The sequence below is a fragment of the Lonchura striata genome, chromosome 11 (assembly GCF_046129695.1).
Source record: "Lonchura striata isolate bLonStr1 chromosome 11, bLonStr1.mat, whole genome shotgun sequence".
Lineage (NCBI taxonomy): Eukaryota > Metazoa > Chordata > Aves > Passeriformes > Estrildidae > Lonchura > Lonchura striata.
The window spans coordinates 2,675,380-2,701,002 of NC_134613.1; the positions used below are offsets into that span (position 1 = coordinate 2,675,380).

Consider the following 25,623-nt stretch of genomic DNA (forward strand, 5'->3'; position numbering starts at 1 on the left):
GCTGCTGATTTATCTCCCTGCCCCCCTTCCTCTATCTGCTGCCCTACAGTATCTAGCAGGGTGTGATAAGCACATGCCAGGGCCCAGCTTGCTGCAATGATCCCAAAACTACTTCTCTTAATGGATATAGAGCTTGCCCTTCCCTTTCTCTTTCCCCCCTTGTTAGACTATGAGTAACACAGCAATTTTCCTCGGGGACCGGCTCTGGGATTTCTACCTCTTGGTTATCAAAATCTCCCCCTTGATCTAAATCGGGGTAGACTGCGGGTGGTGCTGGTCGGGGTGGAGGAGGAGGAGGTATGTATGGTAGAGGGGGTGCAGTTGGAACTTCCTCAGGCTTTTTATTTTTCTTTTTCCCTCCCTGGGTGCTTCAGGCAAAAAGTTTTGCTCTTGCTTCCCCCACTATCCAGAGAGCAGCATACTTGCTCTCTTCCATATCAAAAGGTTCTTTAGAGTTTACATAAATGTTTAATGCCTGGCAAATCCAGTCCTCGAAGTTTCCAAACACTGGCCAAAATAAATTATCACTACAGATTTGTTTTCCTCCCCATTCTTTTATACAATAATGTATCATTTTTGCCCTAGCCTTCCCTTTCCTTGAAGGATATTCATCCCAAGATTTTATCATTAGACCTAACGGACTGTCAGGGGGGATCTGGGGAAGCGTTACTGGGGTCCCCGTCCCCATGGAAGCAGAGGGCTTGCTTTTCCTCTGTCCCATCTCCCAGGCCACCTTCAGGCACACACACACTCGCGGCCCCTGTTGGTGCCCAGCCCCTCGCGGGCTCTGCAAACCGCACTACTCAGAGCTCTGCCCGTGCCTCGTCCTACAAGGACGTCTCACGCGTTATGTCCTGGGATCCCAGCCCAACCCAGCGGATCCCCACTTTTATACTCACGCTGTCCTGCGTCTTCGCCCGGCTTCGTGCACAAAGATTACGGGGTTACTGGTATCCCTTGTGCTCAATACCGAATTTGGGTTCGTCGGTAAGGGTCTGGGAAGGAAAAGCCTGCACCAGGGCCGCTGCAGAGGCAGCGGGGCGCCTCCCTGATTAGGAATTCCCACCCGGTCGCCCTTATCCGAGTCACGGCACCAAATTTGCTATGGACAAATTCAATTGGGGAGGCTAATTATCGATAAATCAATTAACAAGAATTTATTAAGCAAGCGGTATTAAGCAAAAGAACAGCGCTGGGCAGCCAGGGAGCCTCTGCTCTGCCACGGAGCACCTTCCCCCTTTGACCTTTTTGGTTTTATACGTCCCGGTTGACGTATTTTCTCTCTATGCACTCTGCGCTGGTTCAATTGGTTGCCGGGGGTCTTTTTTTCTGCCCTTGGAGGTCGCAGGAATGAAGGCTCCTCATCTTCCTTGCAGATTGTCCTTGGCCTAAAAGTCAACTTGTATATAATTAGTTACACAGTCTTCTATGCTAGTTGCATTCCCTACTCAGTTCAAATTCTTGTCTCCTTTAACACTCATTTTGATGAACAACGACCTTTGTATTTATTACACCCACTCTCTCCCACTGCCCCCCAACGTGTCCATCTCTCTGCTGCCCTCGAGCTCCCGGCCCGGCCCCGGCCGCCTGTTCCCATCCAGCTGAGGTGGTTCCAGGGCCAGCAGGAGCTCTCTGTGGTGGCCACCGACGTGGTCCCCAACAGGGACTGGACCCACCAGCTCCTGGTGCTGCTGGAAACCCCAACCCAGGCTGGGCTCACCTCCACCTGCCAACAACATCAGCCTGGAACAACCTGTGAGCCGGAACTGGGGTATGGGGGAGGAACTGGGGGTGCTGGGAGCAACTGGGATGTGCTGGGAGCAACTGGGAGGGAGCTGGAGAGAGCCTGGTTTCAACTGGGAGAGGAGGTTGGGGGTTTAGAAGGGCTAAGAAGGGATTTGGAGAATACTGGGAAGGGTGGGATGAGGTTCTGGAGGTCCTGTTGGGCACTGGGAGGGAGTTTGGGTGCACTAGGTTTAAGTGGGAGGGAATAGAGTGAGCCTGAAGGAGCTGGATGGAGATTGGGGATGGAAAAGCAGAGATTGGGATGAGGTTGGTTGTGCTGGGAAGAGACTGGGAGGGCTATGGGTGAGTCCTGGTGGGGCTGGGAAAGGACTGGGATAGGCTTTAGGGGTCCTGAGGCAGTAGGGGATGACTAGAAGGAGGCTGTGGGATCCTGAGAGGGACAGGAGGGGCTTTAGTGGGTCCTGGGGAGGTTAGGACAGAATGAAGAGGGAGGTTTCAGGGGATCCTGAGTGGGCTGGAAGCGACCAGGAAAGTGCTTGGAGGGGCTTGGGTGTCTGTGAGAGTTTTTGGGAGATCCTGACCCCTGCGGACCACCCAGAGATGCTGCTGGATGCTGCCGCAGCAAGATGCTGACAGGAACTGGGGACTCCCGAGTTGGGCTTCGTCTTCCTGGCACTGGGGATCGAGTTTACATGCACAGGAAAGGAGGGTCCCAGAGGTCGTGTCCCCCCTCCCCTGGAGTGTGAATGCTCCCCCGGGGCCCCCAGCCCGGTGTCACCCCCTTTTCTCTGCCCACAGAGCTCCTGAGCCGCCGGCGGCCGCAGCCGCTCCCCGTGGCCTTGGGCCCAGCCGGGACCCCCGCTCCATCCCCACGCTGATTTTGGGGGGGTCGTGTCCCCCCAGCCCTGCTGTCACTCTGACCCTGCCCGCCTGCTCCCAGTGTTCCCAGTAAAGCTTCCCAGTTAAACCCAGCCCAGTTCCTGGGGGCACTGGGGAGGGACTTGGGGGGACCCCACGGCGGGGCCGGCCCTGGGCAGGGAGGGCGGGTCCAGGTGGGGAACACTGCCTGCTGCGGGTCTGCCCGGCAACTGGTGAGTCATCAGCCCCGCTCGCTCTCATTGGCTGACTCTTCTCCACCGCGTTCTCTCATTGGCTGAGGAGAGGCCCGGCAGTGCAGAGAAGGAACGGGAGAGATCCCGCCCCGAGCACCGGCACGGGGACAACAGACCCGGCCTGGGCACAGGGAGGGAATTTATTACCAACCAAACCACGGCAGCACCAGGAGAAGGGAAAGAAATCCCTCCAGCACCTTCCCCCACCCAACGGGGATCACCCACAACAGAGTTATCCACCATGGAGAGACGGGGACATCCGAGTTTAGACCAAAGCCAATTTTACTGAGTGTACCAGGTGTTTATACAGGGATTGACTTGTATGGGGCTTATAGAGGGCTCTGTTTTTGGTAACAATTTCCCATTGGTTACACATTCTTCATGACATCACATCACCTGGTAACATTACCTTATCAAAAAGTCTCACACCATATTGCCTGGTCAGTGTTCTTGCCAAGGGAGACTTAAAACTGTGTCTGTGTCTCCCACAGTTTCTGCTCAGTCAGGCCTCAGATATCGGGCCCCTTTATCAGCTCCATTGCTTTACTCTCTGTTTTATTCCCCATACCGGGGCACCAGGGCTCTGCCCAACCGGGGTCACTGGGGATCATCCAGCCCGGATCCTCCCATGGGGGATGGAGCTGCAGCAGCTCACCAAGCTCTTCCCTTACTCTCTTCCCTCACTCCAAGCCCTTCCCTCACTCGGGGCACTCAGTGGTGCCTCCGTTGGTGCTGGGTCAAGTCTGAGCTCCTGGAGAAGCTCTTCCCACACTTCCCACACTCGTAGGGCCTCTCCCCAGTGTGGATGCGCCGGTGCACGGTGAGGCTGGAGTTTTGCTTGAAGCCCTTCCCGCAGTCGGGGCAGCGGAAGGGACTCTCCTCTGTGTGAATCCGCTCATGAAGGAGGAGATTGGAGCTGGTATGAAACCTCTTCCCACACTGGGGACACTTGTAGGGCCTCTCCCCAGTGTGGATGCGCTGGTGTGCTTTCAGTTGGGATCTCCACCCAAAGCTCTTCCCACATTCCAAGCACTCATAGGGCCGTTCCCCAGTGTGGATCACCTGGTGTTCGAACAGGCTAGACCTCTGTATGAAGCTCTTCCCACACTTCCCACACTCGTAGGGCCTCTCCCCTGTGTGGATGCGCCGGTGCACGGTGAGGTCGGAGTTGTGCTTGAAGCCCTTCCTGCAGTCGGGGCAGCAGAAGGGCCTCTCCTCTGTGTGACTCCGCTCATGTCTGAGGAGACTGGAGCTTCTCTGAAACCTCTTCCCACACTCCCCACACTCGTAGGGCCGTTCCCCAGTGTGGATCCTCTGGTGCCGGATGAGGCTGGAGCTCCACCTGAAACCCTTCCCACATTCCAAGCACTTGTGGGGCTTCTCCCTGCCATGAGGCTTCTCCACCAGCTCTGAGCTCTGGGTGGATCTCTGCCCGCCTTCCTGGCTCAGGGGGGCTCTTTCCTCCCCGCAGCTCCCTGGGCTGGGTTTGCAGCTCCTCCTCCTGCAGCATCTCCGGGGCTTTTCCTCCTCCTCCATCCAGCCACACCCTGGAAATGACAAATCCTGGTTAGAGGGAAAAACAAGAGAAGAGCTGCTTGGACTGGAGGTTCCGCCTTGCCCAAGTCCATCCCTGGAAGTCATTGGGAATCTTGTATCTGTAAGAACCTCCAAAACACCAAGATTCAGCCCAAAAGTCCCACAAACTTCAAGACACAAATCAAAAACTCCCTGAACATCACAAGTCAGCAAAAACCTCCTCTACAAGATAAAGATTCAGTTCCCACATAAAACCAAAGCACCAACATTTAGCCCAAGAAAGCTCAGAAACACCAAGATTCACCCCGTGAAAATTGTGGATCCCCCTCCACAGTCACCTGCTGCATGTGGGGGGAGCAGCGCTCCTGGGGCTGGGGGGAGGCTGCAGACACAGGGAGGGGTGGAACCTTCTGCTGCTTCCTCTTTCTGCTCCTCCTCCTCCTCCTGTGTCTCTACTCTTCCTCACACTCCTCTTCCTCTTGCTATTCCTCCTTCTCCTGCACAATCCCACCTTCTCCTGCCACCTGCATCGTTTGACCATTCTGTTCCTCAAGCCTGCTTCTCCTTCCCTTCTCCTCCTGCCCCCAGGCCCAGCACCCACTGCCGGCTCCCTCTTCCCCCCAGCCCCACAGCATCCCAGCGCAGGGACAGGGATGGAGCTGGGGCAGGTCGGGCTGGGGCAGCGCTGGGCTCTCGGCCGCTCCCGCCCGCACTCGGTCCCCACTGCAGCCGCTCCCGCCAGGACAGCGCGGGGGGGCCCGGCCTTGGCGCTGCCCCACTCCCACCTCCCCAAATTCCCCTCGCGGGGCCATGGGGCCGAGGGGGGGCACAGGTGGGTCCAGGTGGGGAATGCTGAGATAACTTTAAGAGTGGGTCCCCAAGAAGAAGAATTGGAATTTGTGGTAGACACAGGGGCAAAAAACCTTTATGTTAAATATTCCAAAAGGTTATAGTGTAAGCAAAGATACTGTAAAAGTAACAGGACCAAAAGGAGAGAGTTTCACAGTACCCATTATTAAAAATGTGGCAATAGAGGGAGAAACTAGATTTTGGATGAGGGATAATTTCTTGGTCCCAGGGGCAGGTAGCAATTTATTGGGACGAGATTTACAAGTGAAATTAGGAATAGGGGTTGTTCCAAAAGATGGGAAGATGACAGCTAGACTTTTAAAACTAGGCCAGGAGGATGGAAGAAGAATTAACAAGGAAGTTTGGGCTGGGGAGGGAAATAGGGGAAGATTAAATATTGACCCCATAAAGATTACAATTGAGGAAAAAAAAATTGTGCCATACATGTACGGCAGTATCCTGTATCTTTAGAAGGACGGGAATGTTTAAAGCCAGTAATAGAAGGACTAACAAAGGATGGACATTAGAACCTTGTATGTCTCCCCATAATACCCCAATACTCCCAGTAAAGAAGCCTGATGGGAGCTATAGACTGGTACAAGCCTTAAGGGAGGTTAACAAAGAACTCAGACCCGCTATCCAGTGGTACCAAATCCTTACACTCTTTTCAGTAAAAGTTCCTCCCCAGCATCAGTGGTTTAGTGTAGTGGACCTTAAAGATGCCTTTTGGGCTTGCCCATTAGCCCAGAAGAGCAAGTAATCTTTGCTTTTGAATGGAAGGACCCACTAACTGGGAGAAAACAGAAATTAAGATGGACAAAACTACCACAGAGGTTTACAGAATCCTCAAACTTATTTGGACAAGCTTTAGAAACAATACTACAAACATTCCCCACTCCCCCTGGAATACAAGTTATCTAATGCATAGATGATCTTTTACTTTCTGGGAAAGCTGAAGCTGAAGTTAGAGAGGCTACTATAAAGCTTTTGAATTTTCTTGGGGAAAAAGGATTAAAGGTATCAAAAGGGAAGCTGCAATTTGTAGAATCAGAGGTAAAATATCTTGGACACTTGATTAGGAAGGGTAGTTGAAAGCTCAACCCAGAATGAAACACAGGGATTCTATCCCTTCCCCCTCCCCCTTCAAAGGGGGAAATCAGAAAGCTACTCAGATTATTTGGATATTATAAATTGTGGATTGAAGGATATACACAGGCAGTAAAATTTTTGAATAAAAAAATTGACAGAGGGAAATGATATAAAATGGACCAAAAAGGATAATGAAAAATTAAGAAAAATGAAGTTAAAACTAGCCCCAATATCAACTTTAAGCTTACCTGCACTAGCAAAACCCTTTCATCTGTATGTAAATGAAGAAAAGGGGGTAGCTCATAGGGTTTTGTTTCCAGAGTGGGGAGGAGTAAAGAGACCCGTGGCTTATTTATCAAAGATGTGGCATCCAGTAAATCAAGGCTGGCCAGTGTGTATTCAAGCTATAGCAGCTACTGCAATCCTGGTAGAGGAAAGTCATAAACTGACTTTTGGAGGTAAATTAATTGTGTACTAAATTTCTTCCAATTTGCATTGTGATTTTTATCTTGAAATACATAATTTACTGTACTCTAGGATTGAAAAACTAGTTTACAGCTGTGACATAGAAAAACCTACTATTAATTTGAGTCAATGCAGGCTGTTCAATCAAGTGTTCTCAGTGTGTAAAGTTAAAATAAAGGTAACACCAGCTGCTTGGTAGGTCAATGAGAAACATTTTTCCTTCCAACCAGTCCTTTTTCAAGTACCCAAATGTATTTTGCTTTCTTAGTTTTTTTTGTTTTGTTTGTTTGTTAGTTTTTCTGGAAGTGCTAGCTACTTGCAGTGTATCTAGAACAGAAATTAAAATTGTGCATACAAAACACTTGTAAAAAAACAGGGCTCATTTTTTCCCACAATGGGAGGTGGCTACATATAGAAAAGGGAACCTACAAGGCTAAATGAAGAAAAAATTTCAGTATCTTCTAATGTAAACAATTTGTTACTTCCAGCATCACAGTGGGTGTGTGACACACACATATGAAAAAGATGGTGAGGGAGATCTCTGTTTACTACAGTTTCCTATTTCTTGAATGAGTTAGAGAGCTATGAAGCAATTGTGATTCCTTGTGTGGATTACCCAGGCCTGCAGGGAGGGCTGGGCCATGGTTCCCTCTGTGCTGCAGGCAGCCCTGCAGCGTGGCAGCAGTGGCTTGCCTCTGGTGAGTTTGCAGGCAGGGTGCTCCAGCACTGCAGTGCTCAGGGGCAGTTTCCTACTTTGACACCAAAGCTTAAATTCAAGAGTGCCTCTTCCCATCCAGTTATTGTTTGTACTGTAAGAACCTCTTCAGAGAGTGTCTCCTGGCAGTCAAAAAGAGAGTATTGCAGAGATAAATTCCTTACTTGCTGTCTCCCCCACTGTATCCACATTTTGTCTATTCCCTCTTCAAATTATAGATTTGTAAAACTCATGCTCTGTGTCCTCAGACGCCCTTCCCAATTCAAACCTTGGCTTCTTTGCAAATTATATTGCACTAACAAGGATTGCCTTAAATTTTTTATTGCAGGCAAGATCACTTCAGAAGTAAGTTTTTGTTTACCTTGTTCCTACAACCCTTTCAAGCTTGTGAATGGAAAATTGTGACAGCAAAATAAGTCTTTAGTTTTAGCACTGTCAGCTGTGGGTAGCTGGTAGCCCTTGGTGGAGGGTGTCGTGAATTACAAGCCTGCAGAACACACATAACAAAAGTAATTAAATTTGTAAGGAAGTTGAAAAAGGAGGGAGAGGTGATTGGCAGACTCACCTCTCCAGGATGTAGGACTAATGTTAGAAAGTGGACTGATATTGGAATGTGGATGTTGAAATGTGAAGAGAGAAAAAGAGAGTGAAAGAGAGAGAAAGGGAGAAGAGAGAAGAAGAGAGAAAAAGAGAGAAAAAGAGAGAAAAAGAGAAAGAGAGAGAAAGGGAAAGAGAGAGAAAGAGAAAGAGAAAGAGGGAGAGCGAAATACACCCCAAAGTCCCCATACCGCAGCTATTTGTGAGTTCTCCTCCATTCCTGCTAGACAGAGTGACAACAAGGGGAGGGGAGTGAGGAAGTACAGTCAAAGGCAAAGCTGTGAAAAAGAGGGAGAGCTGGACCACCAATAGAGATAAGATCAAAGCAGAGATAGCTGACTCTCACAATGTGCTTTATTTTTTTAAACAAGACTTCTTTTCTTTCCTTCTGATTTTTGTTGTTAAGGAAAGGAGGCTTTTGTTCTGAAGAATGGGTCTGTAAGACTAAAACAGTTGGATGTTGCCTAAAAAGCAAAAAACCAAGAGATGTGATACATCTTGTGTTAAATTTGGGCTAGTTTTTTTTTATTTAACTAATTATAGCTCACAAGAAGAAGAATTGGCCTCTGCAGAAATTAGCACAGCTGGATACAAGAAGAAGAAGCAGCTATAGAAAAAGTTTTTAGTTAAACCCAGAAAGTTTTGAAGAAAACTAATGGTGAAAGTTAATGCAGTATTGTTTTTCTTTTAACACTGTGTTATTAAGAAGTCCTTTCCAGGTACTACTAAAGCAGCAATCCCAACCATGGAAAAGAGGGTGAATTCATGCCAGCAAAATAAAAGAATTTGTGAAGAAACGTGAGGAATGGACTATCACATCTAAACCAGGTGATACCAAACTGACTTTCAACCAGGACTGGGTGGTAATGGTTTGGGAAGACCCAAATGATCCAAGGCAGGTACAAAGAATAACACCTAACTGAGAAATAAGGCAAAGCTTGCATCACTGGTTCTAAGCCCTGCCTGAATAAGCCCTGAGACGCCTCCGACACCTCCTTGGCAGAGGAACACTGCCACTTCAAACAGGAGGATCGGGAGTGTTTGAGTCAAGAGTTCTTATAGTCTGGCCTTAGCCTGTGACTTGTACAGGCAAGAAGGGAAATTGCCATTAATACTATGCTGTATACTTTATTTGATTCATCCCCATATTGGACATGGCAGCTGGGTTATAAGTGAATGTTTAAATTATGAGAATAATTGGCATTGTAGCTCACAAAATCTATGTTCTCGTGGCAAGAAGTATTGAGTACTGAATCAATCCCCTATACAGAAAGACCTCAAAAACTGAAGTAATAAACTGCTTTTGTAGATGGGGATTATCAATGCCTGTGGACTGAGAGATACCTGAGGAATGGTGGAAAACCACAGTTAAAAGGTGTCAAAAATAATTTGCCTGGAAATGAGTAAAAAAGGAGTGACAAGGGAAACAGAGGGCAAGCCTGGATTGAGCACTGTACTCACCAGCGAGAAGATCACACGTACCTGCTGTGGGCAGCAGCCCCACAGGCAGGGGAGGTGGGGGTATAAGCCAAGCCAGACCTCTGTCATTCCTGTTTCTGTCTCTCATTTGTTGTCTTCTCCCTTCTGAGATAGCAGCAAGATCGTGTCACAAATGCTACAGAAAGTATCACATGGAAAGAAACCAAAGTTCCTTTTTGTTACACACACCCATGTCAACAGCCACTGTTATAACCCATCCAAATTAAGTACCTGCAGGAAAAAGGGGGAAAATTATCACATTACAAAGAATTTAGGAAAAAGTAGTAATACTTGGGGCATGGAATGTCCAAAAGGAGAGAGATGGATTTGTTTTACATTTGATCTTAGAAATATAGTCCAAGATTCGGTAAAGAGACAGTTAGTAAAAAAAAAAGGTAAAACAAGCACAGCAGTCTAGCTCTGTGTTAACCCCAAATTATATCCTGAGTCATATTAAATGACTCCAAGCAGTTATAGAGAAGATAATAAACAAAGCTGCCCAGGAATTGGAATTAATATTGAGTCTGCAAAGCCAAACATCACCTGCAGTGCATTAAAATAGGTTGGCTTTACGCTATTTATTGACTAAAGAATGGGATGTACAGATTGTTGAAAATAGATGGCAATGAGGATGTCATCCTGGAAAAAACAAAGGATATCAGAAAAAAATTAAGACCCAGGTATCAGTCCAAAAATGGGAAAATAACGTTAAAAACTAGCAGGTGGGGTAATGTATTGAGAATGGGATGGTGGAAGAAATTAGGATTCTTCCTTTTATGTGTTGCAAGTGTTTTGATATTTCTTCTTTGTTTAATCCCATGTTTTATTTGATTACCAACAGAGTCCAAAGAATGCAAGAGGACAGGAAATATTCTTTATAAATCATTTGGCTTGAGCAGTAAGAGGTGGGATTGTGAAAAATGCATATTTATGATTGGCTTTTCGCAAACGTTACAATGAATATTATATGTGTCATGTTAGAAAGTTATGCTGTATTAATTCCCTTACATATTGTGTTAAGTGCAGTTTTAGGTTACAACATTATTTTAAAATAGAGATTATGTATGTGGGGGGAGTTTTCTTTTTAGGAATGAGATGCTCCCTTCGAAGAACACCTAAATCTTCCAAAGGAGAGGAATTTATGGCTTCTTATCAGGAGAAGCTAATTTCTTCAGGCCTTGCTCAGACTTGAAGATGCCAGGGGATTAAAGGGAACAGTTGACATACAACAGAGTTTCTTGTTTAGAATAGGATGTATGCATAACCATGAAGGATGTATGACTATGCAACAAGTGTCTTGGTTTAAGGGTGATTCCTTTGTTCACAAGTCAAGCTTTTCTTGACTTAGGGTCCGAGAGCATCTGGACATCCGTAATTCTTTGCTCTTTTTGTCTTGTAATTGTCCTAACTCTAATTGTATTATTATTTTTATAACCATTTTATTACTATTAAACTTTTAAAATTTTAAAAACCAAGTGATTAGAGTTTTTCAAAATTTTCAAAACTAGATGAGATTTAAGGTGACCCTTTAACTCATAAACAATAAATAGATGATTTGAAGGAAAAAAAAAAGCATCAGATTGTGGGGGGGGGCACAACTGAGGCTGCTGAAGGCTGCTGTGGAAGAGAAGCTGCATTCCAGGCACCCAGGAGGAGCTTTAGAAATGCAAATTAACACTGCTGGGGCAAACTGGGGACAATGTACCTGGCTCTTCTTGCCTGGGGCAGGAATTGGCTGATTCCCTCTGCCCCTCACCCCAAGCTCTGCCTGCTTGCACAGATGGAATCTGCACAGCTGAAGGCAGAGCCCATGCTGAGGATCTCTGACTCTGCAACAGAAATGGCTGAAGCTGCAAAGGGAAACAGCAAATGGAGAATGTTGGGAAAACTTCACTAAAATAAGGGGGGGATCATCCCTCTGCCCACTCCAACATCTGCTGTCACTGTCTGTGCTGTACAGGGTGTATCAGAGCACTGGGAGTTTTGCTAGAACAAGTTCAGGGAAATCAGTTGGAATTCAAGTATATGATGAAGGAGTAAGAAAAAAAATGGTCAATTGATGCAGCCCCAGCTTGAGGGAGCGCCCAAACATGGGGAAAAGATGAACGGCCACCAGAACAAATCCTACAACACCATGGACCAGCCCCTGGGAACCAAAATGATTTTGTGAAAAATGCATGTTATATGGCTCTGTGCAGATAGTTACTACATGTATTATGTTATAATGATAACTTGTGCTGTATGAACATTTTAATAGTATGGTAAACGTAGCTTTGTAGATAAAATTAAGCTTTAGTAGTTAAAAGAGAAAATATGCATGTGTGTGTGTGTGGGGGGGGGGGGGGGTTTAAGGAATGAGAACACCTAAATTCGCTCAAGGAACACCTAAATTCTCCAGAGAAGAGCAATTTATGGTTTTCTTACTAGAAGAAGTTAATTTCTTCAGGCCATGCTCAGACTGGAGGATGCCGTGGGGATTAAAAAAAACAGCTGACATACAACAGACAGAGTTACTTGTTTGAAATAGAATGTATGCATAACCATGAAGGATATAAGAATATGCAACAGTGTATTTTTTTAGGGGTGATTCCTTTATTCACAAGGTATTCTTGTTGTGGCTTAAGCACCCAAGAGAGCATCTGTCCATCTGTAAGTCTTTGCTTTTTAATGTCTTGCAATTGTCCTAACCCTAAATTTTTAGTAGTCTAATTGTATTTCTACTTCTATAACCATTTTACTAGTATTAAACTTCTAACATTTTAAAAACCAAGTGATTGGCGTTTCTCACAAATTCATATCAGGAGATAGAGAACCCATTTTTCATTTGAATGGCATCATTTGATTACAAGCTGTCCTCAGAATAAGAACCAACCAGACAGCTCCAGCTCCTGACCTTTCTGCCGACCAAGCCACTAAAATGAGGAACACAACATTTCAGCAGGAGATGGGATCAGATTATCTGTGAACAGAAAAAGGAGGAGTTTGTGGAAAACTAAATGGCTCAAACTGCTGTTGGCAAAGAGATGACGAGAAAACTGCTAAAAATTATAAGAAAGGAAATAGGAGAGCAGTTTATGTATTGGTCCAAACATGGAAAGGATGGGAATGGGACACGCTTTCCTGGCTCCCCAGCACAGCAGGGGTTAAACGAATGCTGCTTCTCCTCTTCTGTGCTGCAGCAACTCTCATCTTTTTACCATGCTCCACACCTTGGCAGTGCAGCTCATCCAGCAGCTGAGCCAGGGCATGCAGGTGGCAGCCAGGCCTCCTGATCCACAAACGGCTACAAAAGGACAGGGAATGAGGGCACCGAGAATAATCCCAAAACAAAAGAGGGCCCGGGAAGGACAAAACAGAGTCAAGGAGTGAATCTGCCTGGAGATAGGGCCGGGCACCTGTAGATAAGGGGAGAAACCACCAGTTCCAATAAATGTTACAAATTGACCCAGAGAGCAGCTCAAAGTCCCGCTACATTCCCGAACTTCGAGGAGAAGAACAAAGACTTAACAGAGCCATGAATATCGGCTGTTCTACAAAAGGAGGGTGCACATTAACGAGGACAGGCTCCAGGCGCATCGGGAAGTCGGAACCTTCCAAGGAACTCAGCCGGTGGGCAAAGGCAGAGGGAGATGCGGCCGGGAAAATGAGGATAAAAAGGAGGCTGCGGACTACAGCCACGGCAGAGAGCGCACGGCAAATGCCCCACGGCCTCTGCCCCTGCTCGGCAATAAAGTCACTTTGACAGGACTCCTCGCTCTCCGCCGGGCACACGAACCTCCGGCGACGGGAATTTCCCCGCCCGCTCCCGGCCGCGGGGCAGCCCCTCTGTCCTACCCACAGCAGCCGGGCCGAGCCAGCGCTGCTCCGGCAGCGGCTCCTGCCCGGCCCCGGCGGGAAGGAGACCGCGGGCAGCCGCTCCCGCAGCGCCCTCGGCCCGGGGCCGGCACGGGCCGGACACGGCACCGGCGAGCCGCCGGAGCCCCCTGCCGCCCCCTCCGCCCGCAGCCGGCCCCGAGCCCCCGCAGAGCCCAGCGCGGCTCCCACCTGCGCCGGGGCCGCCTCCGAGCTCCGCCGCCGCCGCCTCACCGCGCTCCGGCCGCTGCCGCCGCTGCCGGGCCCGCACAGCCGCTCGGCCAATGGCGGCGCTGCGCGGCCACGGCCGCCCTCAGCCCGCCGCCGGGGCCGCGCCGCGCCCCGCTCCCACCAATCAGCGCGCCGCAACCGCGACTGACGGCACCGGCGGCCAATGGCAGCGAGCTCGGGGCGGGCTCTGCGCACGGCCCCGCCTCGCCCCGCGCTCTCGGCGCCCCCGGGCTGCGTGAGGGGAAAGCCGGAGATGAGGAACAGCCCCGGCACGGGCCCGGGCCGAGCCGGGATTGAGCTGCCCACACAAACAAACTTCTCCGCGCCTCCCGCCACGGCTTTCCCGGCCCTGCGCCTCCCGTGCCTCCGCCTCTGCGGGAAGCCCAGGAGCCTCACTTCTCCTGCCCCTCGTTAGCGCATCAGTGCTTCGCTTTGATTTCCCCCGAAAAGGGAAACCTGCCCCAAGCCCTGTGGGTGAGTGGGGCAGGGGAGAGATTTCTGGCAGAAAACTCCAAAGACTCGGAGCAGGAGAAGGAGAAGTCGGTGCAGAGCCTTAAATGCAGCTTTCCCCACGCCTCCCTGCTCCCAGCTGCACCTCCTCCCTCGGCAGGGCAGGAGACAGGGAATGGGGCCATGCTCAGCTCATCCCCCGGGGCTTCTCCCTCTGCTCAGGGACAGGAGTCGTTCCCTGCTGCACCCTGCGCTCTCTCCCGGCCGAGACTTCTCCAGGAACTTCTCGGAGCGGAGTCCATCCCCTGGGCACAGCCCCCTCCGAGTGCTGCAGCGTGGGTCACTGTGCCACGGGCTCAGTCCTGCCAGGACAGGCTGCTCCAGCGGGGCCCCTCTGCCCGCGGGCTCACAGCCTCCTCTCGGGCATCGCCGAGCTCCAGCCCGGCTCCTCCAGGGGCTGCAGGGGATCTCTGCATCCCCCTGGACCTGCATGGGGATCTCTGCCTCCCCATGGACCTGCAGGGGATCTCTGCATCCCCATGGACCTGCAGGGGATCTCTGCATCCCCATGGACCTGCAGGGGGATCTCTGCCTCCCCATGGACCTGCAGGGGATCTCTGCCTCCCCATGGACCTGCAGGGGGATCTCTGCAGCCCCATTGTAATATATGTTATGGCACAATTCGTGATTTTGTAAAATATACATCAAGTCAGTTGTGCTTGTAGAAAAAGATTCTTAAAGTTTTAAATGACCAGTGGCTGCAGCCGGGGCTGGAGAAACCACTGTTGGCAGAGAAAGAAAGACCTAATTTACAAATGAAAAAAGGTAGCTGGGTGCAGAGATGGGCCCTTTCCGGGAACAATCCAGGAGACACCCAATGTTTAACCCCTGATCTGCCGGGGAGCCTGGAAACCAGGCACACGGGCACCCTGCCCTTGCAGCTGCTGAGGAGGCTGCTGGGCTGTGCTTCAGCAGAGGAGATGGAATGTGGCTTACCACTCTGCCCTTCTCTAAAAACGGAGAATGGGTCAGGAGGTTTGGGCTCTGAGCACACAGGAGCCTGGCCCAGGCACAGGCCGTGGTGGGACAGGGGCACAGGAGCCTTCTGTGACTGACCGTGGCTCTCTGGTTTCTCTCCGCAGACTGCCAGCTCCTCATGCCATGGAAACGGCCCCACGCGGCCTGCCAGTCTGGGAGGGCTGGAGGGCTGTGGGTACTCATTTGCTGTCAAAAATAAATTGTGTTTTTTTGTCATTGTCATTGTCATCATCAGAACATTTCTTTCATCCTTTTCCAAGTTTTTGGCCCCTCCAGGGTAATATTTTTGTGTCCTTCCTCAGACAGTTGATGGCATTTGGATGGGGGGGTTAAGCAATGTGAAAAGTTCAACAACAGCTCCAGTTGCCAACTGCAGCAGCCCCTTCAGGAGCCCTGAGCTACCAGCGAGGTCCACGTGTGCCTTGCAAAAGGGAGTGGTTTGCAGCGATGGGGTTGGTGCCCTGCTGCAAAAGCTGGGAGCAGATCAGAAGTGGCAAAATGCCATTTTGGCTCAACCCCCACCCAGGTTCTTTATCTTTTCCCTCTGCTCGGTGATAGGCAGACAGGGCTGGATCCAGCGAGGTTCAAGTTCTGGGTTCTCCCTGGCATCAAAGGGATCAACTAAACTCTTGTATGCAGTGACTGCAATAGGGCTACTGAAGGAAAAAAGGGAATGTCATGAGATGGGGAATCCTTCTTGTCTCCTCTGTCTCCCCAGAAGCCCCTTGGAAAGGGAAATACCCACTGGGTTTATCTGACTCCTTCCCAGCCAGCCTTTCCCTCGCTCCCGGGTCTCATTTGCTCCGCAGGATTCACCAGCTCGCTCAGCTCAGAGGAGCTCTCAGAGGAGAAAACGCTGCCTGGCGTGGGGCTGCCCGATCCCTGTCTCACCTTGATTCCATTTGCCCCCTCCCTGCCCCATCCAAGAGACCGAAGGATCCCCCACAGCCCCACGGTCCTGCAGCAGATCCCGGCACGTTCCCTGCTCCGCTCCTTGGTGCCCTGGGAGGCTCCAGAGCCCTCCCTGTGTGCGGGACAGCGGCTGCAGCACCGCTGCGCCCGCGGGCGAGCAGCGCCCAGGAGCAGCTGCGCCAGCTCCGAGCCTGAAGGGAATCCTCAGCGCACACAAATGACAGCTGGCACTTCAGGGGCTGGCAGGAGAAGCTCAACCCATCTGCTCGCTGCCCTTCCCAGCCATGGCCACGCTGATGCAATTGAAGAGTCGCCCCTGCCCAGGAAGCTCTCAGGTTGAAGAGAGGAGCAAAAGCCACGGGTTTCAGAGGTGTTAGCTGCCACTGCCTCTGGTTTTCCTTCCAATTCCTAAGGGGTTTTGACTGGTTTTACCATTTCAACACTTACTGTGTAGAATGCTTATTTTATGATTGGCTTTTCACAAATGTTACAATGAATATTATATGTGTAATGTTAGAAAGTTATGCTGTATTCATTCTCTTAAGTAGTGTGTTAAATAGAGTTTAGGTAACAACATAATATTAAAATAGAAACTCTGCGATGTAGGATTTTTTTACTTGCTCAAGCAAGAGATGAGATAATCAATAAAATCTTCACACAGGGATGGCGGTGACTTGGGGCACATAAAGAGTTACAACCTCCTTATCAGAAAAGACAAACATTCTTCCATCTTGTCTCCATCTTTATGGAAGCACCAGGATTAAGGGAAAGAAGTTGACAAAATCCAGAAAAGTTCCTAATTTGCAAGGAATTTATGCATCATGTATGAGATACATGAATATGCAATAGGCTATTGCTTTTAAGGTTATTCCTTTGTTCACAAGGCATGCTTGTCCTGGCTTAAGTGTCTGAGAGCATCTGGACATCTATAATTTTTTGCTTTTTATTGTCTTGTAATTGTCCTAACTCTAAATTTGATTAGTCTCATTGTGTTACTATTTTTATAACCATTTTATTATTATTAAACGTTTAAAATTTTAAAAACCAAGTGATTGGCCTTTTTCACAACGTTCCAGGCTCCCGGGGACCCCCTTATCGGTATGTCCGACCCCGCAGGCTGCAGAGGGTCCCCCCGCTCCGGTGCCGCCCTTCTCCGCTCCCCAGCCCCGCCCCGCCGGTACCGGGCGATCCCCGGTGGCTCCGGGCTGACGATGCAGCGCCTGCCCCGGGCAGCCCAACCCCACCGCGGGAGGGTCCCACGCATCCCCGGCCCAGCGCCGGGGCTCTGCCGGCAGCCAGCACCGGGACCCCAAAATTCTGCTGTCCCGGGGCCACCGAGCGGGCACCCGGCCCTTGGCCCTGTCATAGATACATATTATAATATTGGCTTTTTGCAAATATTCCACTGGATTTTATATGTGTGGTGTTACAATAACTTTGTTATATAGTTTTTATTTCTGTTGTTCATTGATTACGCTCAGACATAGTAGTGCCATAGCTGATAGAAGCATGCTTGTGTTAAAATTCCTGCTTGGATGGGATAACATCCCGTGAGCACAGGATGAGGACACCTGTACAGATCTGCCAACCATCAGCACTCACCGTCTGAAGGCAGTGTGGGCCGGGGCCAAAACTGAAGATGATGATAAAAAAGGACCAAAACCACAACCAAGGAATACACATGCCCTAAAAAGGTGGAACCGAGGAGGAGCCATGCTGAACAGTTCTTGGAATATGTAAACTAGCTTGGGAAAAAGTTTACTATGCATAAGGGACTATGAATATGCAACAGGCTGGTGTAAGGGAAAAGGTATTCAAGAGGTATCTCCGGAGATAACCGTGTGCTCTTGGCTCAGTGCCGAGATGCACCCGGCCGTAAGAACCTTTGCTCTATGGCCTTGTCTCCTCTTGTCCTGTATTAAACTTTTTAAATGTTCCCAGGGCAGTGAAGGTGTTTTTCCCAGCCCCGAGCAGAGAGCTCTGCCCGGCGGCTCCCGGGAAAGGCGGCGGCGCTCGGCAGCGGCCCCGGCCCGCCCGGCCCGCGGGAATTCCCCGCAGCGGGACAAAATCCTGCCCCGAAGGAGCGCTCGGAACGCCGCCTGCGGCTCCTCCGCGCCCCGCAGGTGCCGCAGCTGCCCCGCTGCGGCAGGCGCGGCTCTGGAGCAGGGAGGCTCTGCGGGACCCCCGGGCTGTGCCCCTCCCGGGCCGTGCCCCGGGGCTGATGCTCGGCCCGGGCTCTCTCGCTGTCCCGGCTCCCGCAGGCTCCCGGCGGGAGCGGCACCGCCCGCCCGGCGCCGCAGGGCCGAGCCCTGCCCAGCAAAGGCTCCGTGTCCACGGCCGGGCCCTGCCGGGGCTGCGGCCGCTGCCCGGCCCGGCACAACCCGCAGCGCCCGGCGCGGCTCCCTCCAGCCGGGCACTGCGGCTCCAACCAGGCGGAATATTCAGCGCACGGAATCTCTGTCAGCGCTGCTCACATTGCAAAACCAGCTGCTGCCGAGGCAATCCCAGCTCCCACTGAAGCCTCCCACCCAAAATGCTGCCTTCAGCTTGGACACACCGGTAAGAAACCCAAGAGCAAACTGAAAGCTGATTAGAGAATCTTGCACAATCACATCCAAGAACATTTTGTTACAAAATCACAAATATTAACAGAAGCTGAGAAAGTCAACAATGTTAGAAAACAAGCTTCCAACAATGGGACTCGAAGAGCTAAGAGCATGTGTTTGAATGGAATAAGCCCTCTCTGACATGTGAGCAATGCCATGGAATTTCTCAAACCAGGGAAATAGGGAGGCCTGGCAGCAGCAGCTTCACACACAGCAATGACAGAGAACAGGGCAGGGCAAGAGGCTGACAAAACTCTAACCGCTACTTGCAATGAAGTACCTTTGTTTCCAGTTCTAATCTAGCCACTATTAATATAGAGTCCAAAAGACTAAAAATACTAGTAATAATAATAACAACTGTACCATTAATAGCAAAAAATTGAGAGAATAGAAATAATAAGAATTAATAGTGGTAATAAAAACCCTACCATACTTATACCAGGTTTGCATGGCCAGGTTTTGGTAAGGCAGGGGATCTAGGAGCAGCTTCTGTGAGAGCAGCTGTTCCTCCATGTCCCACAGAGTCAATTCCAGCTGGCTCCAGGACAGACTGGCTGCTGGACAAGGCTGGCCCAGTTAGAAATGGTGGTAACACCTTTGGAATAAGAGATTTAAGGAAATGGGTGATCCTGGAATTGTGGCTGTGAGCAGGGAGGAACAGGGTGAGGACCTGTGAGGGGAACAGCTCTGCACACCCCCAGGGCAGGGCAGGGCAGGAGGGGCAGGAGCTGCTCCAGCTATTGGAGCTGATTGCCCTGAGATTCCCTGGTCAGTCCCTGGGGAGGCAGCTTGGCCCTGCAGCCTATGGAGGGCACGGAGGGCAGAGATGCACCTGCAGCGCCTGGAGGAGCCCGTGCTGGAGCAGGGGGATGCCTGAGCGGAGGCTGTGACCCCATGAGAAACCTGTGCTGGAGCAGGGACCTGGCAGGGACCTGTAAACCCCTGGAGAGGAGCCCACGCTGGAGCAGGGCCTTGCCAGGACTTGTGAGCCCATGGAGGAGCGAGCCACGCTGCAGCAGCTTGTGGAGAACTGCTGTCCGTGGGATGAACTCACCGTGGAGAAGTTCATGGAGAAGTGTCTCCAGGAGGGACCCCTGGCACAGCAGGGGAATGACTCCTCTCCCCAAGCAGCAGGAGAAACAACCGGGGATGAACTGACCAGAGCCCCCATTCCCTGTCTCCCTGCACCCACTGGGGGGGGAGGTAGAGCTGGGAAGGAGGGAGGAAAGGGCAGAAGGTGTTTTTAAAGCTTTGTTTTACTTCTCACTATCCTGCCCTGATCCAGATAGCAAAAATTCCATTAATATCTCCAATTTTGAAAATAGTTTGCCCATGATGGCATTTGCTGAGTGATCTGTCGCAGTCCTTAGCTCAACCCATGAAGCCTTCATTCTGTTTTCTCCCTCCTGTCCATCTCTGGAGGGGAGTGAGAGAGCAGCTTTGGTGGGTGCCTGACATCCAGCCAGGGTGAACAGACAACACTTCCTTTCCTTCATTCATTCTTTCTTTCCAGAGGTCACTGTGAAGGGGTTGAGTGGGGCTTTGACAGAGGGAGTGAAGGTGGTGGGGAGTGGTGGGGAGAGAAGCCACAGGGACGAGGGACAGGCATCAGAGGGGCCTGGGCAGCTGGCAGGGGGCACGGCCTGTTCCCTGGCCCAGCAGCAGGGGACAGGGGGCACGGCCTGTCCCCTTGGCCGAGCAGCAGGGGACAGGGGGCACGGCCTGTCCCCCTGGCCCAGCAGCAGGGGACAGGGGGCACGGCCTGTCCCCCTGGCCCAGCAGCAGGGGACAGGGGGCACGGCCTGTCCCCCTGGCCCAGCAGCAGCCCCAGCCAAAGGCGCTCCCAGCAGGGGCTGGGCCCCAGAGGCAGGGGGAGACCCCAGTCCCAGGGCAGCGTTTCTGACCCGTCCCCTGTCCAGCCCAGCCTGCCCCGTGTGCGCAGTGACCGCTGGCACGGGCTGCCTTGGACACTGTGACCTGCTGGGGACACTGAGAGCTGCCCCGCTGTGACACTGCCCTTGGGATTGCACAGGCACCAAACAAACCCCAGCCAGCACCGCCCCTTGTCATGTCCCAGGCACCGGAGAGCATCAGAGCCAGCCCCGCTCCTGGTGATGTCCCAGGCACCAGGGCACATCCCAGCCCCGCTCCTGGTGATGTCCAGGCACCAGGGCACATCCCAGCCCCGCTCCTGATGATGTCCCAGGCACCAGGGCACATCCCAGCCCCGTTCCTGGTGATAGATTTCAGGGGCACAAAAACAGTTGCAGACTTCCCATACTTTAGGGATCCATTAAGCACAGGAAAACGGCAAGGATTCATTTGTCACGTATGCATGGGAAAGGCAGAAAGGTCAGAACGAGGAAGACTTATTTTGCTTCTTCATTTTGGAGACCCCTCCCCAAAATGGACCCCCAACTCATTTCAGGGAACAGAACTACACATGCTTAATTGCCTTTTTGCCAATTAGCACATGAAGCGGAGCAGAGGAAGTGACAGGGATATGAATATGCATTCATATTTGTGTATTCAAGACTTCTGCAAATAAAAAAGCTTTGTAATACCTGTGATTTTTGCAGTGAGCATTAGGGAATTATCCCATGTACTGCCCGGCTGTCTCAATAAACATACACTTTCTAACTTTAAACCCTTAGAGAGTTTTTGTCCATCTCAGTTGGATATCGATATTAAATTGATACTCATATTTCAGTAAATCATTGTCTTAAAGATGTCCTAGTATGTGTATTAACATGTCTTTTCTTAATATTCTAGTAATTATTCTTGCATTGTTTCAAGATAAACTGGTATGATTCAAAGAATATCCACTGAGGTACACATAGAACATCGATTTATCATAAGCAAATGGCAGTTGCAAAGTTTTTTCACTGAAATTCTGCCACTTGTCATCATTTTAAAAGTCAGCTATTAAAGTCAACAACAAAATTTCTAACTTTGAACAAAGGGAAAAAAGTATATGGTTTGCACTAGAAAAAATAGAAATACAGAAAATGTCTCCCAATCAAGTTCCTTGCCCTGATCAAAACATCTCCCAATCAAGTTCTTCACTGTGAACCTGGCTGGTAAAGAAAAATATTATCAGTAAACGTGGATGAAATTTTGCATAAGTTAATAGTATTCAAAATCCATGTTCTAATCCTATTATTATTTCTTAGACAAAGAAAAAAGGGGAAAGGGGTTGGATTGAGGGTACACCTTCCTCCCCTCTGAGTCTGTTCTCATGTTTTACAATAAATCCTACAACAGTACAATACAGCTGCCTAAAATATGGACACTGGAAACCACAGACAGCATTACAAATGATCACCTGCCTCATGGACAGTTCATATAAGGACTTTACTTGTTTACAAATTATTTCTCAAGTTTGCAAACAGTTATTCTGTTTACAGATTGTTTTCTGGGAGTTCAGTTTTTCCCCAAGGGATCAAGTGCTTAAAGGTTGTTTTTTAAAATTGGGTTTTTCTCTAAGGGTTAAATGGGCTCAGGGTTAAATAGCTTTCTGCTTTTAGAGATAAGTTCAATTTGTAACCAAGAAGCATTATGCCTGTGGCCTGAGTTCTCCCCTAACAGTTCCTGGAGGGGAATGCTGCAGCTCCAGTGTAAATTAGATGCACGCTGTCCTCTGTCACCATGTTGGCAAAGGGCCCTTGCAGATGGGTGACAGAGAACAATACACAGAATTTTATAAAGAAAAGAAGGGTGAGGTGTTACCATGATTGACAGGGGTCTTGACCAATCAAATATCTCCCAAAACTGCAGGCACCTCACGGGCCAGAACCTGAAGGGGCATGGAGCTCAAACCAATGAGAGCTTCCAGGCCTGGTCTTTCAAATGCCCTGTGTAAGGGGGGGCTTGGGAAATAAAATCTCTCTGTTGCCCCATGAACTCTGGAGGAGCAGTCTTTGTCTCCTGTGCCCTCGCTGCCCCACGAGACGAAAGAGATGTTCACCAGGGCCCTCCCTGTTTGTGGCTGTCCATTGCCCAGCTGAGCAGGCAGCCAGTTGTGTTTGCAGTGAGCTGCCACAGGAAGACACACAGCAGCTGGAGATTTGAATAGCAGGGCTTGGGCAATTCTTTTTCTTTCAGAGTGCAAGAAAGACACAAAAGCACAAGGAAACATGGCAGTGTTTCGGTGGTGTCTCTTTGTCCTGTGAAGTTCAGTAGCTGTTGGTGTTTCTGTGCTGCTGCTAATCCCTTCCATGAAAAAATCATCCCAGGAAGGAGCAACAACATCTGACACGCACCAAATGTTGCCCCCAGATGCTGCAGGTGCTGCTACCAACAGCCCCTGTAGGACGGAGCACAGTCCCCAGTGCACACCAGCTTTGGCTGCCCTCTGGCAGAGAAGCCCTTTTGGGGCACAGATTTCTGGGCAGGAGACGGGCACCGGTGCTGCCAGGGCTCGGGGGAACTCTGCTTGGGCGGGGACTGTGCCTCACCTGCTGCTGTCAGCGCTGCCCGGGCCCCAGGGCTCAGAGCAGCATTCCTGCCCTGGCCCACACGTTCCTGGTCTGTGTCCCACGGCCGTGCTTAGGATGGTCACCATGTGGGACGTGTCCCGAGGAGGCCGTGCCAGCTTCTGTGGAGGCCCCGTGCCCTTCCCGCCGCGGCTGCGTCGGCAGCTGCGGGGGCTCCTGCTGCTCTGAGCCCGCAGAGCAGGGCAGCGTTTGCTGATGGGCTGAGCCCTTCCTAAAGATCCTGTTGGGCTGTCTGACACACCTGGGGCAAGGCATTCCTTCCACCCTGGGCCACTCTGGGGGGCTGCGGGTGGCCCCAGGGCAGGTGGCAGTGCGTGCAAGGGCCCTTGGTGACACGGTGCAGCATGGTCACCGTGGAATGGAACGGGACAGGGGATCCAAGGGCCCTTGGTGACACGGTGCAGCATGGTCACCGTGGAATGGAACGGGACAGGGGATCCAAGGGCCCTTGGTGACACGGTGCAGCATGGTCACCGTGGAATGGAACGGGGCAGGGATTCCAAGGGCCCTTGGTGACACGCTCTGGCAGAGGTGTTGGCAGTTACAAGTTACAGTTACACTCCACAGTGCTCGGTGCACACGACGAGAGAGGACGCGAGAGAGCGGTGCTGTGAGGAGCCCTCGCACAGCCACTTGTTCCTTGCTGACCCAGAGCTTTCCCAAGGTATTATTCCTGCAGGTGAGCTCGTGGCCAGCCCAGAGCACTTGGTGACCCCTGGCCTTCCCGAGGCATCTCTTCTGCAGCTGCCCTTGAGGACAGACCGTGGCATTTGCTTTTCACTGCCCTTGACAGGAGTCTCCTGTCCTTGTGGCTGGAGCCCCCAGGACCAGAGTGCAGGACTTGCTGTCCTGTAGCCTTGCCAAGACTTCACACTTGCAGGTGCCCTCAAGGCACGACTGCAGCACTTGCTGACTTGGACCTTTTCCTTTTCACCTTCTGCAAGCAGCCATGAATCCAGGCAGTGTCGTAGAGCACAGACCTGCGAGCGTGCCCAAGCTGGCCTGGGGGAAGGAGGAGAAAGAAGGCCCTGGATCTGCCCCAGCAGAGCAGCCTAAAGAGGTGGAGCAGTTCCAGCCACGGCAGAAGGGTGAGTGGCAGAGCTGGGCCACAGGGCTGGTGCCTGCAGCCAGCTTGGCCCCATGCCATGCCATGCCATGCCATGCCATGCCATGCCATGCCATGCCATGCCATGCCATGCCATGCCATGCCATGCCATCCCATCCCCTGGGGCCATGCCCATGGACAGGTTGGAATAGGGGCCGGGCAGACACCCCACAGCCGTGCTCCGTGCCCTGGGCCGTCACGGGACTGTCCCTGCCTGGGCAGCGCAGGGCTGGGCTGTGTTCTCTGGCCTCTCCCGCAGCCCCTCAGCTCGGGCTGCGCTCGCTCTTTGCCAGGTGCAGCCATGCAGCGCACACGAGAGCAGGAATGCACCCGGGGCCGCTTCCGCAGAACAGCGCAGGTACCTGCAGCCATCCCCACCTGGGCTGGGCCTGCTGGCACTGCTCAGCCCAGCACTGTGCTCGGAGCACTCCATGCAGCATCCCGGGCTTCTTGCCCTTCTGCTGCAGATGGTTTGCAAATTCATGAAGAGGATTCGGGAGGAAGAGAGCAGCGCCATGGGCACCGTGCTCAGAGCGTACTCTCCCATCTTCAAAACCAAGACCAGCGCTGCCCTGCTGGATATGCTTGTGGAGGAGGGTCCTTCCAGCCCAAAGCAAGTAAGCAGCCTGTGGCCTGGCTATTCTTCTCCCAGCAATTGCTTGGCCTCCCAAGCCACACCTGCTGCTCCCTGGGAGCCTTTGAGGCCATGGCAGTGTGGAGGCAAGGGAAGCACTTCTCTGGGGCAGCTGGGCACATTCCTTCCTCCGGCAGCTTTCCAAGTCTCCCCTTCCTTCTCCAGGTGCCCGCCATGGTGAGGTTCATCCACCAGTGGCTCGTGGCCAATGAGTTTCCTGAATACAATCTGTACAGGCCCCTTCTGGATCTGACAGAGGCACAGCCCTCTGACGTGGTGATGGCTCTCCTGCGTGTGGCCCCATTGTGTGACAGGTACGGGGCCCACCTGCCCAGAGGGCTCGGGGCTCAGCAGCCCTTCCCCCTGTGCAGCCTGTCCCAGGTGTCTGACACAGAGAATTCCAAGGCCCTCTGGCTGCTCCCTTTGCCAGCCCTGGCCCCTGTCAGACCCCCAGCGTGCTGCCATGCTTTCCCCCTGCCCCTCAGGGGCCAGTGCCCACAGGGCTGGGCTGCCTGCGTGCTGCCAGTGAGGGGCAGTGGGCAGAGGCAGGGCTGGCAGAGCAGCTCAGCTCCCCGCTGCCGCCCAGGCCACGCTGCTGTGTCCCAGACTCCTCTGAGACAGAGCTCTGACCCCACAGAGCTGCTCTGGCCATGTGGAAGAGCATCATGTGCTCGCTGAGGACTGCAGAGCCGGCCATGCTCGTGCTCCTGG

General features: G+C 51.5%; 1 protein-coding gene across 1 annotated transcript in view; it reads right to left on the bottom strand.

Annotated features, from left to right (window-relative positions):
- Positions 1–3,569: 3,569 nt before the first annotated feature.
- Positions 3,570–25,623, bottom strand: part of LOC144246966 (uncharacterized) — a 158,902-nt gene continuing 136,848 nt past the window's right edge. The window contains exon 4 of the mRNA XM_077785996.1: positions 3,570–4,242. Coding sequence (XP_077642122.1) covers positions 3,570–4,242 — 673 coding nt within the window. The remainder of the gene's footprint in view (positions 4,243–25,623) is intronic.